Raw genomic sequence first — 16915 nt, 5'->3', positions numbered from 1 at the left:
TTGAATGTCTGCAGAACTTATTTTGAAAGTGGTCCAGAACTGGATGTAGTTGTTAATAACATGACTTCCTTGCCGTGGAGAGGAGTTAGCTTTGATATATTAAAACCAGTAAGCTTTCACGTATGTTTGCTGGACTAGGTGGACACCTGGCAGATTCATAAGCTTTGAAATATGCTCATTCTGTGGAAAGACCCAAAAAAGGAATGTGACTCCCTGTTCTCCACAGCAGACATGCATTTTGTGGTCCAGGTAGAAAGTTTTGTTGAGTTAGACACTGAGCTTTCAGACACTTTCGTTCCAAATGCAGTTTCTGGGTTTGACTGCAGTGCGTTGCTGGCACAGAGGACTGGCAAAGGGTGAACACTGAGATTCCTGTGAAGTCTCCTCGCTTTGCAGTTTTTGATTTGGCTGAAGGCAAATCCTACTGCTTCCGAGTTCGCTGTTGCAATTCAGCTGGAATTGGTGAGCCTTCAGAAGCAACTGAAGCCACTGTGGTGGGTGACAAACTCGGTAAGTTTGTGGTCATGTGTACTGAATTACCTGCATGGTATCTTTTCAGTTTATGATGTAATTGTTTTGTCTGAAGACAGATAGCTGCCCAGTAAATAATTCATGTACGAAGAGTAGTTCATGATTTATTCCCTTTGGCTAGCTGAAATAATTTTGCTTTGGACTGTTGAACCTTTAATGTACAGTCAAATGACAGATGCAAATCAAGGGAATTAAGCTTCAAATAGTGATGCCAAGAACTTCAAAGGCTGCAAATAGTGAAAGAAAATGAAAACTCAAGGAAGCGCAAAAATGTTTTGCTTTACTTAGATTCTTTATTTAAAATAAGCCCAGACAACAGCAGAGTTTAACCTTCCTTGTTTGCCAAATTAAACAAAAGTGAAGAATTTAATACTTCCATAAATGCGGAGACTGTTTCCACTGGAAGACAAACCAAGATGTTCACCACAGTAAAGCTTCAGTAGCTATGTCTACATTAGCAATTTGTTTCCAAACAGCAATGCAGATTTGAATCCGGTTCCCAGACTGTCTCTGTTTACTTCATATTGGTTGGATTCTCAGAGCAGTTTGATGCACGTGAACTACATTATTTTAGGAGAAGACTAAAACAGCTCTTCTTGAAAAACACTTTAGATGCCTTTTGCTGTTTAACAGGGGCATTTGTTTCTGACTTCTTCTGTAGGCTGCACAAAATCCTTCAGTGTGCATCTAACACGTTTTGCCTTTTAGAAAGCTCCAAATTACATCTCTAATGTAGATGTTCAGCGCAAGGGAATAAACTAAATCTAATTAGAAGGAAATACCTATAACCATAGGCAATGGAGACATGAGGAACCTCACCACCAAAGGCTTGAACCTACTGATCCTTTCCTGTTGCACCAGGTTACTTGACTGAAATCAGAGGAATGTGAGGATGTTAAATCTGTATCAGTTGTGCTAATATAATCAAGAATAGAATGTCACTCTTTTTTTATTCAGAAATGTTGACTGGCTGGTCACTAGCTTATTTATGTTTCTCTCTCACAGATATTCCCAAAGCTCCTGGCCGTGTTATGCCAACTAGGAATACAGACACCTCAGTTGTTGTCACTTGGACAGAACCCCCAGATGCCAAGGAGCTGGTTGGGTACTACATTGAATCAAGTGTAGTTGGATCTGGTCGTTGGGAACCATGCAACAACAATCCAGTGAAAGGCACAAGGTAATGGATTTTAAAGAATGGAAATTACGGTCACCAGTTTTTGATTTACTGGGTATATGTGCTTTCCAGCCGTTAGCAGTAGTAGAGTCAATCACTCTGAGGTGGCCAGCAGGCTGGAATCACTCTTGAAGGTTAAGTTCATCAGAAGTTACAAAAACTTATTTAAAAATGCAGTTCTTGCCCAAAAGGAATTTATAATCAGATTTATATTAGAAAAAATTAGTCAAAGAGGAGGAAACGTAGATATTGCTAGTGAAGAAAAGAGAAGCAGCTTGCTAGTTTTAGCTACTGTACAACCTATTAGTGTGATGAAAAACAGTACAGAGAGGAATGACTGAAGTTACAAATGTGGAAAACTAAACTGCATAATGTTTGGAAGCAAAGTCCTTTGTTTTAGAACACTGCTGTAAACATTTCTGGACTGTATATCTAGAATGTCAGGAGGAAATGTGGAGTATATCATGCTAACAATATTACTTTCTAACTGCTCTTTCACTTGCAATTATCAAGATATGAATACAGACTCTTAAATATAGGTTACAAGCTCACATTCCTTACCAACAGGAAGCTCAATCTCTAGTCAGAAAAAACAATCAAGATTTAAAACTTTGCAAGCTAAATCAGATTTGGTTTTGTTTGAATAAGGATGTAATCTTCAGAGTCTAAAGGGATAATTGCAGAACATGATCTCAAATGGATTGATGTCAATCCAGAAGCAGTCCATGCTTGTTATGACTGATTATGCTTATTTGTAATTGCTATCCATGACAACCAGACTCTTTTCAGTGGTGCCCAGCGACAGGACAAGGGGCAATGGGCACAAACTGAGGCACAGGAAGTTCCGTCTGAACATGAGGAAGAACTTCTTCCCTCTGAGGGTGACGGAGCACTGGAACAGGCTGCCCAGGGAGGTTGTGGAGTCTCCTTCTCTGGAGATATTCAAGACCCGCCTGGACAAGGTCCTGTGCAGCCTGCTGTAGGTGACCCTGCTTCGGCAGGGGGGTTGGACTAGGTGACCCACAGAGGTCCCTTCCAACCCCTACCATTCTGTGATTCTGTGATTCTGTGAACCCTTATTACAGTAAGTAAGGCTCTGCTAAATACTCTTGGACCAACTTTATTGTTTAGAAAGGCATTGTAAATGCTTAGTATATCAAAAGTACCTAAAACCCCACTTGCTTGAACACAAGCACAACAATTTCCTTTAAGTATTCTTTTGTGCATTTTTATTGCAACAGCTGTATGTGCCAATATTATATACTTTCACATATACTTCTATGATTTATATTGTGGTTACATCAAGTGTTGGTGAAGTTTCATGCTGTTTGCTTATTCTACAATATGAAACCTGGTCTTTATTCACCACAGAAATAAAATTATTGTTCTGAGTTACTATGTATTTTGATGTAACTACAGGGCTTAGGTTCCTATCACTGCATTTTTAGTTAATGTGATATAATATATGATGCAGTCAGACACAGGCTGTCTGTTAACTCTTGGTTTATCTGGTTGTGTCAATCTCAAAAGCATTAGCTGTAGTTTATAGCGTGCGTTATGCAGTATATTTTAACCTTTTGAAATTTATTTTCTGCGCGCATCCTAGTGAAAGCAAATGATTTTGAAATGTCTGGTAGAATGGGTAGGGCAAATTATGCTCTGAAAATTTTGATTCGAGTTTTATCTCTTTCCTCAAAATAAAATTTTGGTTTTGAAAAACATTTTGTTTCCCACATTATATTCGCTTTGTACGTCATTGCGTAACGTCACAGTTGGTAGTGCGAGACATGACGTATGAAGTAGAACTAAATAATAGTAACATGAAATAAAGTACACTTAAAATGATTATTGAAAATAAATCTTTTTTAAAAGAAAATATTTACATTTTGAAAAAACTATTTCTCCAAAATAAATTATTCCTGTATTGGGAAATGTTTTGCTTTCAGGATGGACACCAGAAAAAATTTATGAGGATTTTTTTATGTGACCATTAGGCAATCCTGTAGAAAAACTATTCTAATAAAAAAGTTTGTCTAACTTAGGTTATTGTGTCATACACACAAGCAAGAAAGTGAAATAAAAAATGGGACACTTTTTAGCTCTTGTACAATGCCCTGTAATTTTTTTGAACACAGCAATTTTTCATTTATGATGGGAAGTTGTGCTACCGGTGTCTTCTACTTATGTCATGAAGATATCCCACAAGCAAATATAGACCTTATCTCTGCAGATTTCTGCATTGTTTCTGTTAGGAAGTATGGATTTTATATACTAGCGGAAGTAAGGTAGACCCTCTGGTAACACAAAAACTTAGTCTTAAGAAGGAAAGAGTGTTGGTAAACGGTGCATCTAAAGAGACATGGTTTTAGACATTATCTTCATTGTGTGAGCGAGGTGTTTAGATACAATCTGCATTCTCTGAGCTTCGTTTAAGTGACTGGGGTCATGGTTTATCCTCAGATTTCAGAAATCAGAATAAATTTTATGGAAGAAATGCTTTCTTTTCCCCCTTAAGATTTTTATTTACTTCATAATACTTTCTAAGTACTCCTTTACTGGTTTGTTGTAGATTCATTTGCCATGGGCTTGTAAATGGTGAGAAGTACATTTTCAGAGTCAGAGCTGTTAATGCAGCGGGACTCAGTGAATTTTCACAGGACTCGGAGCCTATAGAAGTCCAAGCAGCCATTGGTAAGCTATTTTCCGTTGCTCTTTTCAGTGGTAAATATGGATTTTTTTAATTAAGTAAAGATGTTTTCAGCAACTATTTGTAACTAATTGTTTTGTTTTACAATCCTGTCCACAAATAATAATTTGTCCATAGATTCTATGGTCTCATAGCCATAGTTTCACAGTCACTGACTCTCGTAGACTGTTCACCTTCACCATCCAGTCTTCTTCAGGTGTTTCTTGTGAAGCACTGTGAAAGAGCACTGCCAAGTTCACTTCATAGGTATCTTGGAAAATGGAATATCATTCTGATTGCGTAATGTGGTATTTATCACCTCTAACACACACCATCCTATATAGTAATTTCCTAAGAAATTTGTTTCCATACTTAAACCTAGTAATCAGTGCAATGCGTTTTTTGTAAACCTTCTATAACCCTGTGTGTTCTTCCTTTGCCGATGAATTACTTCTCTTTGCCACTGCCTGAACTAATCCATAAAGATTAATGAGATCATTGGGCTAGAATAAATTGTATGTCTGCAACATCCTCACTCTCGTTTGTGTCAAGCCTGCATACCTCACAACCTTAGAGCAGAGAGATGTTGCCTATGGCAATTTTGTGAGATCATTTTGTAAGGATCAGAAGTATGACTTGGAAGATCTCATACTAAAAGAATTGTAGCAAATGAAGATTAATATTAACTTCCCATATTACTTCTGCTCTGAAAAGTAGACATTATTAAAAAAGCATTAGTTGTGAGCAGGTTGAGAGGTATTCTATGCATTTCAAATTTTTGTGAATCCAAGCTTAACATTTTGTGCCTAAAACCTGTGATTTGTCATACTTTGGCTGTATTGTTCACAGTATGCATTTCTTCATTCTGTTGACTAAATGAAGAAAAAAGAATGTATTGTAATTCAAAATGTCTTTGCTGTTTTCTGGCAATTATAGGGGGAGGATTGCTTCACGGTGTGTGTCCTGAACTGAGTGGTAAAGCTGGTGGACTAACAGACCGCACTGCCAGCTGGGAAGGCATGCATGAGTCCTCCCAGCCTATCTTTGACACAGATGCTTTGCTAAAATGCAATGCTAAATTTAATAGAGACACACTACCCAGTAGCTCTGACAAACTGGGGAGTACAGGAGACAGTAACACAAGAGAAATGGTTAAGGACGCTACCACATCTACACCACAAAAAGTTGCTGCTAAGCAGGCAAGTAAGTCTCGACCCGGGGATCTTTTGACACTGGAAAAGGTGACAAAGAAGAAAGATATAGGTGAGAGTTAATAAATAGATTTCACCGCTTTGGTACATCCATAGACTCGGCCATGCCATAAATAAATGTGCTCCCCAGTGATGCATCTTCCATCAGAGACGTTAATTACGTGCTCAACTCTCTGTTAAGATCTTTATGCACGTAATGGTATTGGAGACCCCTTTACAAACTTAATGGCTACTGAAAGCAAAACATATAATCCATTTACTAATTTAATAGCTTGTTTGACTACATGTTAATGAATCCAAGATACCGTATTATTCCTAAATCACTTCAGTAATTTCTTATAAGTCTTGTTTCCTAGTCTCTGAGTTACGTACATGTGAAGGAAACAAAATCTGATTATAATGGTAAGCATGAAAATCTGTGTTGTGTTAGGATATATGAAGATCCTTTGTGGATTTATGCCTAAGCTACAGTTTATCCTCTGAGACAAGAATGTTGTGTTGTATGTCTGACTGACAGCAATAGGTAATGAGGAAAACCTATCAAGTTGAAGGCACATGCAGAAAATCATGTTTTATCTTGCCAGAACCAAAGTACACATCATGCCTGAGAAATGTGGGGCCTGAATTTCATTTAAGTCCTGGTACCTGGCCAGTGAACTGAATTCCTCCCCAGCCCTCTGAAGTGAGACTTCAAAAGGCTTGTGCAAAGCACTGAACAGAAAATAAACTAGAGGCACCTGGGGCTGGCTGACACTGAGATAAAACATGAAAGAAAAAAGGAAATGTATACGATGTAGGATTTCCATCAAAAGTAGGACTTCAGGGTCACAAGTAGAGCTCTTCACTGGTACATGAAATATTGGGTGTGGGCAAGCATTTCCCCACTAGATATAGAAAAGGCGTTAGAAGAAAATTGGTTGGGATGAAGTTAATGACTTCTGTATTGTTAAAAGAAAATTAAAAATAGAGGATTATGCAGCAAGTTTTTTAACACAAGTTCCAGTAACAGACATGTTCCATTGCTGGTCAGTCTACAGTGCTTATGATAATGCTTCCTTCCATTAAGGTAAGATCATGTGATGGGTGCAATGATAAAATTTGCACAGTGTGTAAATTTAAAAGAAAAAGAAACAAAAGAATGAACAGATAAACTGCATTCTGGGAAGGGAAGAATGTGGATCCAATTAAAAAAAGGAACTACAATGAATACTGTATGTGTGAAAAAGAGTTTGCTTTCAGCAAAAGAAAACAAATCATTGCATCTACAATTTTTTTTACTTTTCCTGTGATGTTAGTTTTGGTTCCTTATTTTTCACGGTTTTAGAGTGAGTCCTGATCACTTACATCAGAGCTGCAATTGCAACACAGTCTTTCACTACGTATCAGCTTGCTTCTCAAAAAACAAATGATCCTGAAAATTAATTCCTATGCAGTTTGGACTTTTTCATCTGGCTTATTGAAGCTTTTATCCTGCATTTCCTATTCCAACTCCAGAAGCTTCCTTTGACCACATAAATGTTGTCATAAATAGGAAATGCAGGATGGGAGCCACCTGAATACGTTAATTGAGTGCCAGTCTGACTATTGAAATATTACTTCCTACTCATGTATGGTTCACATTGAAACAGCTGCTCCATCTCCACCTTATGACATCATGGTACTTGAGAGTGTTCGTGACTCGATGGTATTAGGATGGAAGCAACCGAAAGTCACTGGTGGAACTGAAATTACCGGCTACTACGTGAACTATCGTGAAGTGGTTGACGGAGTTCCTGGGAAATGGATGGAGGCCAACATTAAGGCCATCAGCGAGAGGGCATACAGGGTAAGAGGTTAACATCTGTTATTGCTGTAGGTGCTGACAAAATTTCCAAAGCAGATCTCAAAGACAGATTGGGATGAATTATGATTCAGTGTATGGACTGCTGTTCAGAGGGTTCTATATCCATGATGATAAACTTATTTAGCTCTGGTAAATTTCTCTGCAAAATTATTTGTACACTTACCTGTTAGTCTGGCACCAACTGTCATCTGTGAATGCACTGCCCTAGTCACAGCCTGAATTTTTGTAAGTCAGGCCTTCACAACAAATGGCATTCCTATGCGGCTTGGTGGACCTACCCCAGTGCTTGCTGGTGCTGGAACCAGCTCTGTGCCAGCTATGTTTTGTGAGCAGCTCTCGACCCAGTTTAGAGATAGTGCTAGCTACAACCTTGCTGAGCTACTTTACAAATGAAAAGCGATGCCAGGACTGAGTTTCATCCCACTGTGAGGACAACTCTTGCCTTAAGTGAACTTTCTCTGTATCACGAGACAGATTAGTATGATTGTTGAGCAATACCCTGCTCCTTCCATGACTACTAAAGTGTCTATCAATAGGAAAAGGGGTTTACAATTTGAGCATGCTAAGACAACTCATGTATGCTCCACCACTGATTAGAGGAAAAGCCAAGATATTTATTGCCTTATGTATGATGGCAATTATGCTTTCATGTCTTCAGCCATTTAAAAGCATGCTCATGCATTCAATAATTGTCATTGTGACTTTCTTCTAAAGCCTTAACCCAAAGTTGATAAGTTCCATCTTACTGATTCTGCAGATTCAAAACCTGAAGGAAAACATGGTGTACCAGTTCCAGGTGGCTGCTGCTAACCTGGCTGGGGTTGGGACACCCTCCCTGCCCAGCCAACCCTTCAAATGTGAAGAATGGACCATTGCTGTACCTGGTAGGATCCTGAGTGGGAGCTGTAGGTTACTCACAGACCAGGGGTGCTCGGTGACCCATTATCTAAGTTCTCAATGCCTTCAGTTTCCAGGGGAGTCAACCGGCACGGAAGTTCATACCCAGGCTTGAATCCCCATCACTTTGATTTAGTATATTTACAATGATGCATTAAACAATCCCTTTTTAATCAGTAGCATTTTACAAGCAGCTTGTATTTTCTTTATGTTTCCTGCTTGGTTCCTGTACTGTGTCTGCCACTTTGCTTCCTAGTTTAAATGGTAGACATAAATACCGGTCTAAGGTACAAGGCAGAGAAGAATGAGTTCCTGTAACCCTTGTCTAAATGTATCAATTCCAGGCCAGATTGCTGGCCTTTTAATACTTGTTGAAATGAATGAGAACAACCTCCGTTGGCTTCAGTGGACTTTAGAGCAGTCTTTGAAGCAGCACATTGGCTTAATAATTAACTTATTTCCCTGAATTTGGAGATTATTTGTCGTTTTTGTTTGTTCATGAATATTTGATCAAGATACCAAATCTCAACAATTTGGATTGGGTTTTGGGCTAGTCTTTTTAATAGGCATAGGTTGTATTTATATTGCACGTGTTATGTCAGCTCTGAATGTAACAACATGGTGTCTAGTTTTGGTCTTGTGTATTAGCCTTTTTGGGATTTATTTTGATACCACAACTCAAACTTTTACTCTCATCTTTCAGGGCCACCCCATGATGTCACATGCACTGAAGTTAGGAAGGACTCTTTGGTTTTACTGTGGAAGGAACCAGTTTATACTGGTCGTAGTCCCATAGCTGGCTATTATGTTGATATGAAAGAAACTGAAGCAAAGGAGGAACGTTGGAGAAGTGTCAATGAGAAGCCACTTCAAAAGAAATTCTTGAAGGTAAATAGCTTAAGATTCAAATACTGGTATAACAGTATAATCTTGAGGAAGTCAGCCTTCAATAGCATCATCCTGAGCTGATCATGGTTCCGCTTAATGAAATACATAGTAGTTTATGTTGTGCTAAGGATACACACGTGTAATGCCTGTATAGTCAGACAAGACAGTAATTCAGAAGGCAACATAGCATGACAAGCCTAAAAATAAAAGAAAGCACTGCTAAAAGCAAATACTATTCTTAGAATGCAGAGGGCAACCCTAGCATTTTCTGGCTCAAAGAACAAAATAAGTATCACACAGATGGCACAAAAATAGATGTGATAATGTGGCAGGTGATTCTTTCTAATACAAAGTACCCTCTCCTCCCATTTCATGCAAGTTAAACTCAAGCTTTTTGTACTTATTTAGAAGTAAATAAGGGACTAAATAAATAATTTATTTCTAAATAAGGGACCAGCTGTATCTCTGTTCTAAAGATACATCTTAGGTAGGTTTGCCATTTGTATGCTTTTCAGAATATTTGAAAGACAACTCACTTTTAAGTCTGATCCTTTCATATATGTTTTCAAGGACTATTTGCAGGTGTTATGATGTCAGTATGATTCTTCAAGTCACTGCAATTAAGTCTGTACAATTAAATGCCCTCTTGTTTCTAAATAGGTGTGGCCGGCACTTATTACCCTGATAATTTCGTTTTTAAAAGACAGAATTTACCTGCTGTTTCAGACTATGCTGTTTCAGAGGTCAATGTACATGAGTTAAAAACATCCTGTTCCAATAACAATGCTCCTTTCACAAAGCAATCAATGACAGTAATGACACTATCTAAATGTTATCTGTGCGTACAAGGAAGGAGCAAGTCAAACATTAGTAATGTCACTCTGGAATTGAAAAAAAAACACATGAGGAAGAAATATTTGTCAGCTGGAAAAGAAGCAAAACAAAAAGAAAGGAAATATAATTGTCAAGCATCCAGACTGGAATTGTAAGAAGTGTAAAATTAAAATCAGTGTTTAAATCACATCTTGCACGTATGTGCATTTTCTTCCTCCAGATAGGTGGCCTAAAAGAAGGTGTGAGCTATGTGTTTCGCGTGCGGGCCACAAACCAGGCTGGTGTTGGGAAACCATCAGAAGTCACGGATCCTGTTGTAGCTGAAACACGACCAGGTTTGTTAGAAATACTTCCCCTTTTTCATCATATTTAAACAGGTTCCTGTGCGATGTGTTTACATACAGGCTGCATGTGAACAGTCTGACACCTCTCGAGTCAAACTTTTTTACCAAGCAGGAGATGAGTTGAGGGTCATATCTTACTTTCTTTTTTTATTTTAAGGTCAGACTAGATTTTCTTACCGTAACTGCAGGTTCAGGAATATAAAAATACAATAAAGTTGTAAGATTTGCATATATCTATACATAAATGCATAAGCAGAGGACCTACTAAGATCAGCTCAACCAAAACATTCTCCAGATGTGGAATTTGGCCTTCCTGTAGTAAACCAGTTGTTCATGTTCTATCTCTGTCCTTTCTTTAACTTTTGTAATGTACCTGAGGAGAGAGTAAAAGAAATAACTTTTTTCCTTTGGCTTTAAAAATGTACTGAAGTCAGTTTGGAGATCACCTTCAGCAGGAATTCAAGTGTGTTTGCTGGGGTCATCCTTGAAGGCTGGCTCTAGTGTGTCCATAATGCCAGCAAGAAACATGGCAACTAGTGCAGAGGCAGAATCTCCATACCTGGAACATCATAAAACCCCTGAGTTTTATTTAGCTATACAGGTAACATAGGCGACTTTGATCGGAGTCAACACCTTTTTTGTCACTAAGTCCCTAACAGAAAACACAAGCAAGGGCTTGTGACTTACTCATCTACAGACTGTTTCAGAAGCGAAGGGTCCTACAAGGTAGAAAAACAAACTCCCAGATATTTTGACCGAATCTAGTATAAAGTCAGTATGACGTAACAGGGTACCAGGGTACAAACCAGCCTGGATCCACCATACATTCCCTTTTCCTCTGGCAAGTTCCCTTCCTCCAACTGCAGACTCTCCTATCTGATCCCACCTGGAAAGGTTTCTAAGCGCCCTACAAGAGCCGGAACGCAGGCAGGAGCGGGCAGGCAGGGCAGCGTGGGGGCCTGGGGCAGCACGGGCAGCAGTGTAGGGGCACAGGCGAAGGAGGTGGCTGCCTGGGCAAACAGCCGCCTACCCTGCCTGCACAATCAGGCTGATCTCTGCTCCTGCCTGGAGAAATTGGCGGGGTTTATCCGGGATAGTATTGACTGTGAGGTGCTGAGCAGACATCACCGACAATCATCAGTTCCCATTCCCACCCCGGCTGCCTCAGGAGCATTTCCCCGGGATATTTTCCCTGTTTCTGACTCCCAGGTCCATTTTTACATCTCCTATTCCTGCAGCAGAACTGGCCCAGCTCCCATAAATGCCTGGTCCTTATGACCAGGGCAGAAAAAATCCTAAGAAGCCTCGAGTTAGCTCTCAGTGAGGCTGTAAGTCAAGAAGGTCTGAAAAAGGAGGTCTGAAGCTGGGTGTGTAAAAGAACTGGAAAAGTCAGAGTGGGGAGACTGGGGCGACTGCGAGTGAGGCTGGGATGGGGAAAAGGGACGGGAAGGAGTAGATGGTACATCGAGAAGATGGAAGATTGGGATATGAGGACAAAAAAGGGTGTGTCAGTAAGAAGGGCTTGGGACAGGATCTTTCCAAAATATAGTAGCCATAACTTCAGATCTACAAGCCGCTGAAGCACTAGCACTAAATCCATCACCTGGAAGTGGAGTAAGGCAAGACTTTGCAACTTATTCTTGAAAACAGCTTAGATACAGCAACCACTTCTAAAAAGAGAATCAAACCAGTAGTAGTACTAAACTTTTGGCTTTACTAATCCATTTTCCTTGAGGGTTAATTATCTATCTGTAAAATTTTTGATAAAAACTTGTTATGATAACAATCTTCAAGTGTACTAAATAAAGGATTGGTCATGTAATTAAAAATAAAAAAAACCCACCCAAACTTAAATTCTTGTGAAGATGATCATCATGACAAAAAAATAATTTGTACAGCATTTTCAGTGTTCATTCAAATGAGGCGCTTGCCCACCTGGCAATATGACCTTGAGCAGAACATTTGGTTTACAGACCTCACCATTAGAGAAGAAGGTACATCTCAGGATCACGGCCTTTTTGCAAGTGAGACTTGGGTTCATAGGTGGTGTGATGTCTGAGGGATCACAGGAAAGTCAGTGTTTGGCCCAGTGAGATCTCAAGGAAGCTGAAAATACTTACTTGGCCAAATCTGGTTGACCCATATTTTGAGCTGAGATTGGCAGATATGGCATCCACCAAACTAAGCTTCTTAAAAGTGTTAAGAAAGGACAAAAGGCTTATTAAAAAATATATTTCAGTGTGCAGTCTCTTGGGCAGGCTTCCACCTTTCTCACTCAAACCACACAGATCTCAAGAACAATTGTACCATTTTTTAAAAATTACCACAAGTCTTTTGGTGTTGTCCAGTGAATGCTGCTTTTATTACCATCTTGGACAGAGACAAAACATTGTCATGTCTCTCTAGACAATTCCTGCTGGAATGTTGCTTTTGGCAAATGCGTAAAATTGCCAGACGACTGAGCTTTCTAATCAAACAATGTCAGTAAATAACTTCCTGAATGAAAATATTTGCTTTAATACAAATGGTTCCAGTTGCCTATTATCCAGTGAAATGTATAAATATAATTATATGATACTTGGCATCCACCTTCTCTTGTTTGAAAACACCTATCCAGGCTACTTTTGAGCTGTAACGTTGTCTTCAGACAAAAGCACTTCAGTGTGTGGGCATCTCACAGGAAGCAGGGGAAATCCAAGAGCAGACTGCAACACTTCCCCATTGCTGCCCTTAGTCCTTGTGCATCTTGGTGCAAAGCAAAATTAGATTCTGATCCTACATCAGTCACTTGAGAAAGGCTTGAACCTCATAAATTAACGAAACCCTGTCCCATTCAACTTTTCTGACTAGCTGTGTTCAAAATGATGCCATTATCACTAGTGTTTTGAAGCTGTCTGCTTTACCTTCATGTTATCCCTTTCCTTTCAATGCAATAAAACACTCAGATAAATGGGGATTTGATATGACATCTAAGTATTTTATTTCTTATGATGACTTTAAGAGAAGCTCTGGATGATATGTTGAAACCCCCAAGCTATCTGGAGGAGAGAAATTAATACTGCTGCTACTATGGCAGCCTCTTTGGTTCCACTTTGTAGGATAGGTGGAGACCTCTGGTCAGTAATTTTAAAAGATTTTTTTTTTTAAATCCATAAATATTACAGATAAACGCCATCATCACTTCTGGAAATAAATGCTATGCATTGTTATCATAATGACAATACTTTAAAAGAAATATAAAAGATTCTGTCCTTCAGATTAACCTTCTGGCTGTAATTCTTTTCACATCACATAAACAGCCATCAGAAGATTCATGTGCTAATGATCTACAGGAAACTAAACTCTTATGAAATGTTAGAAGATGAATTTGCATATAATAAATAAAATTATAAAAAAATTTGCAAATATGCTGCTGCCTAGTAAAATATTCGTAGACCTTAGACTTCATTTATTATATATTGGTAATTAACGTGCTTCATTACTGTGAGGGCCGGTAAATAACAGTACCAAAATGGGAATATTAATCTCATCTTTTGTTAAATGGTTATGGCAAATTATAAAGACTAAGAAAGTTGCGTGTACACAAATTGTCATTACAGGAGCTACTCACAGTACTGGAAAGGACGTGTATAGTACCAGGATGACGAAACACAGAAATCTCCTTGTACGCTTGAGGCTCATTAAGAATTATGCTGAAAATAAAGAATTTTATCTCAATGTCAGCAATAAGGCTTTTTTCTGTAAGGTACAATACTTCATGGACAAAGTGTGTCATTAGCATTCCGAGCAGCCCAGAATTGTCTTGGGCTAAGTAATATAATGTGAGTGCCCTATTCAGATGTGAGACCCAGCTCAGAGCTGTTTGGAAAAGGTGCTGGATGTTCTCCAGCACCTCTCAGTGCACACACTTGCCCTGACATTCTCAGACAAGTTGCTGAAATGAAAGTTAATGCCACAGACGACGAGCTTGACGAGCTACCTGAATCCCAGATGAAATTTCCTCAGCTTCACCGGGGTGGGAGAGGGCAAGATAGGGGTCCTTTCAGGTTTCTGATCTGGGATTCACCCCCAGGGCCTTTTAAATGACAAACTGGGTTACCTTACCCTGCTCAAGGACTGTAGGTACTCGCAAAACAGGGTGGGCGACTTAAGCAGCTAATTGCAAATATTCACTCCCTTTTGTGGGCCCAGGATTAACACTGCAGACAGCGGCAGGGCCAGATGCCAAGCGCAGCAATTAAACCAACCTCCCGGAGTGAAGCCAGAGTCGCTGAAAATATGCCTCAGTTGCACTCGTAAAGCCTGATGGGGCACCTGGATTATTTCCTCCTCTACCTCCTGCACTTCTTCAAACACCCGCATTTGCACGATATTCCCTTTAGACTGGTTATCTTATTAGGGAATAAGAAATTCATGATGCAGAATGACAGCTCTGACTATCCCTTACCATGGAAAATATTGCTATTTAATATTTCAAACATTTAGTGAATTTAGAGGCTTGCTTCTTTTTTTCCCCTTCAGGTTTTTCCAGAGCAAATATCATAACTCTCATGTATGCTTAGATGTGCTCAAATAAATCAGTGGATTTACAATGCTCTTTAATCTGTTCCTTACTTTTACGGATTAGAATAAGACCTGATCTTGTGAATCAAAGACTGAGGACACCAATGTTTGCAGCAATTTATGTGCCACCTGAGAAAATGGCAAGGATCTGCTTAATCCAGCCTATGAGTGATACCTATATAAATTTGTTTGCTGGCTTCTCTGAGAAAGCGAAATCACCTTGTTCTACTCTTTCAGGAACCAAGGAAGTTGTGGTTGATGTAGATGACAATGGAGTAATTTCCTTGAACTTTGAATGTGATCAGATGTCTCCACACTCTAAGTTTGTTTGGTCCAAGGATTATGAACCAATTGAGGATGACTCTCGACTGAGCATTGATACCAAAGGCGGAAAGTAAGAACCCTCGGTGGCAGCAATAGTCTCATGTTTGAGAGACCTAGGCTGGTCACAGAAACCCATCCTTTTGGATGCATGACCTCAGTAAGAGTTATATCTGCCTCTGTTTCTGGAAGGCCATTTAGAAATTGTAGCTCGCACAGAATGAGTCAGGCCTTCTGCTTAAGCAATTTAGTTACGTTTAGGCATAGGGAGAGAAAATATGTGCTCTGTCATAACCTGTCAATCAAGGCAAATTATTATTGTTTTTATTATTATTATTATTCCCATTGTTATTATTTTAAATCTCCAAAGGTTAAAATTATCTGTCTGCTTGCAAAATACTTTTGACATGTAACACTGTTGCAATCTTCGAAGGTGCTGGAGTAAGCAGGACTCTCTTCTGACAGCGTCACCGTGGCCTGATTTGGTAACTTCCGTAATGCTGTACAAGCCTACTCTGTTTCTTCAGGCTTTTAACAGAGAGGAAGAAATCACAAATGCACAGGTTCAGCCTCTGAACTGCCTACATGCTCTTCTAGTTCTAGAAACCACACAGAAAGAAGCGGTGGCACACCACACTCTTGGTGTTGCATGAAAGTTGAATCAGCCTGTACTTACAGTATCCTTTCACGCTTATCAAAGACTCGATGACATGTTTTTAAGCATGCTTGAGCTAGCAAGAGTTGCATCATCTCCATTTGTACCACACATGGTAGGACCTACCCTGGTTTCTACTGGCCAGAGCCCTGTATTGGCCTGTTCAGTCAGAGCAAGAGCTAATACAAGACTATATTCATCTGGTGTTAGAGACATAAAGGAGGGGTTTGGTTGAGACTGACCTCACCGATTTTTTTTTTTTTCCTAAAGGTCAAAAGCTACCTTTAAGGATCTTGGAGAAGATGATTTGGGAATTTACTCTTGTGTTGTTACAGACACTGATGGAGTTTCATCAAGCTACACAATTGATGAGGAAGGTAGACATAATATCTATTCAGCATGCCTGTTTCACTTTCACATCTGTTTTTCCCTGCTGCTGTGTCTCTCAAATGTATAAGGCATGCACACCTTACATTATTTCTGTTATGTCTTTCACAGAAATGAAACGCCTGCTTGCTCTGAGCCATGAACACAAGTTCCCAAGTAAGTGAATCAAACGTGTCTGTAGGGGAGAGTTTTGCATGCAGTGGGGTATCACAAAGCTCCCGCCACCCTCAGGTAGGGAAGTCCCCACAGTAATTTCCAGTGAAAGTGGTTTTGAATTGAAAATCTAAGATTCCTTTTTTTTCCCCCTCTTTCTTCCAGTACATTTGTGTATTACTGCTGTTCTTCCTGATCTGTTACAGGCTACCAGTCTAGGCATATAATAAGTCTGTATAACAGATGGAAAATGAGTATCCCATCAGCTTTGTTTCTTCTGCAGAACAGCCTTTTATACTTACTCAGCATACCTAATCTGATTTGAAAACCGCCATTTGAAAAATTCTCTAACTCCAGCTGCAGTTAGCATAAGTTAATTTAAGGTTAACAAAGCAGGCAATTGTAGTCAGTTCAGCTGTAATGAC

General features: G+C 39.4%; 1 protein-coding gene across 2 annotated transcripts in view; it reads left to right on the top strand.

The window, feature by feature from the left end:
* MYOM1 (myomesin 1) overlaps nt 1-16915 on the top strand; it is a 73875-nt gene that overhangs the window by 37143 nt on the left and 19817 nt on the right. The window contains exons 15-25 of one of the 2 annotated variants that reach the window (XM_075416398.1): nt 327-510; nt 1537-1711; nt 4278-4399; nt 5331-5657; nt 7234-7430; nt 8206-8332; nt 9049-9233; nt 10288-10402; nt 15212-15368; nt 16221-16327; nt 16449-16493. In XM_075416398.1, the coding sequence (XP_075272513.1) occupies nt 327-510; nt 1537-1711; nt 4278-4399; nt 5331-5657; nt 7234-7430; nt 8206-8332; nt 9049-9233; nt 10288-10402; nt 15212-15368; nt 16221-16327; nt 16449-16493 (1741 nt within the window). The remainder of the gene's footprint in view (nt 1-326; nt 511-1536; nt 1712-4277; nt 4400-5330; nt 5658-7233; nt 7431-8205; nt 8333-9048; nt 9234-10287; nt 10403-15211; nt 15369-16220; nt 16328-16448; nt 16494-16915) is intronic. The other variant, XM_075416397.1, reaches the window with a different exon arrangement.

Source organism: Opisthocomus hoazin, chromosome 3 (assembly GCF_030867145.1).
Source record: "Opisthocomus hoazin isolate bOpiHoa1 chromosome 3, bOpiHoa1.hap1, whole genome shotgun sequence".
Lineage (NCBI taxonomy): Eukaryota > Metazoa > Chordata > Aves > Opisthocomiformes > Opisthocomidae > Opisthocomus > Opisthocomus hoazin.
Note: the sequence above shows the minus strand (reverse complement) of the source record. Positions and strands in the feature narration are given on the sequence as shown.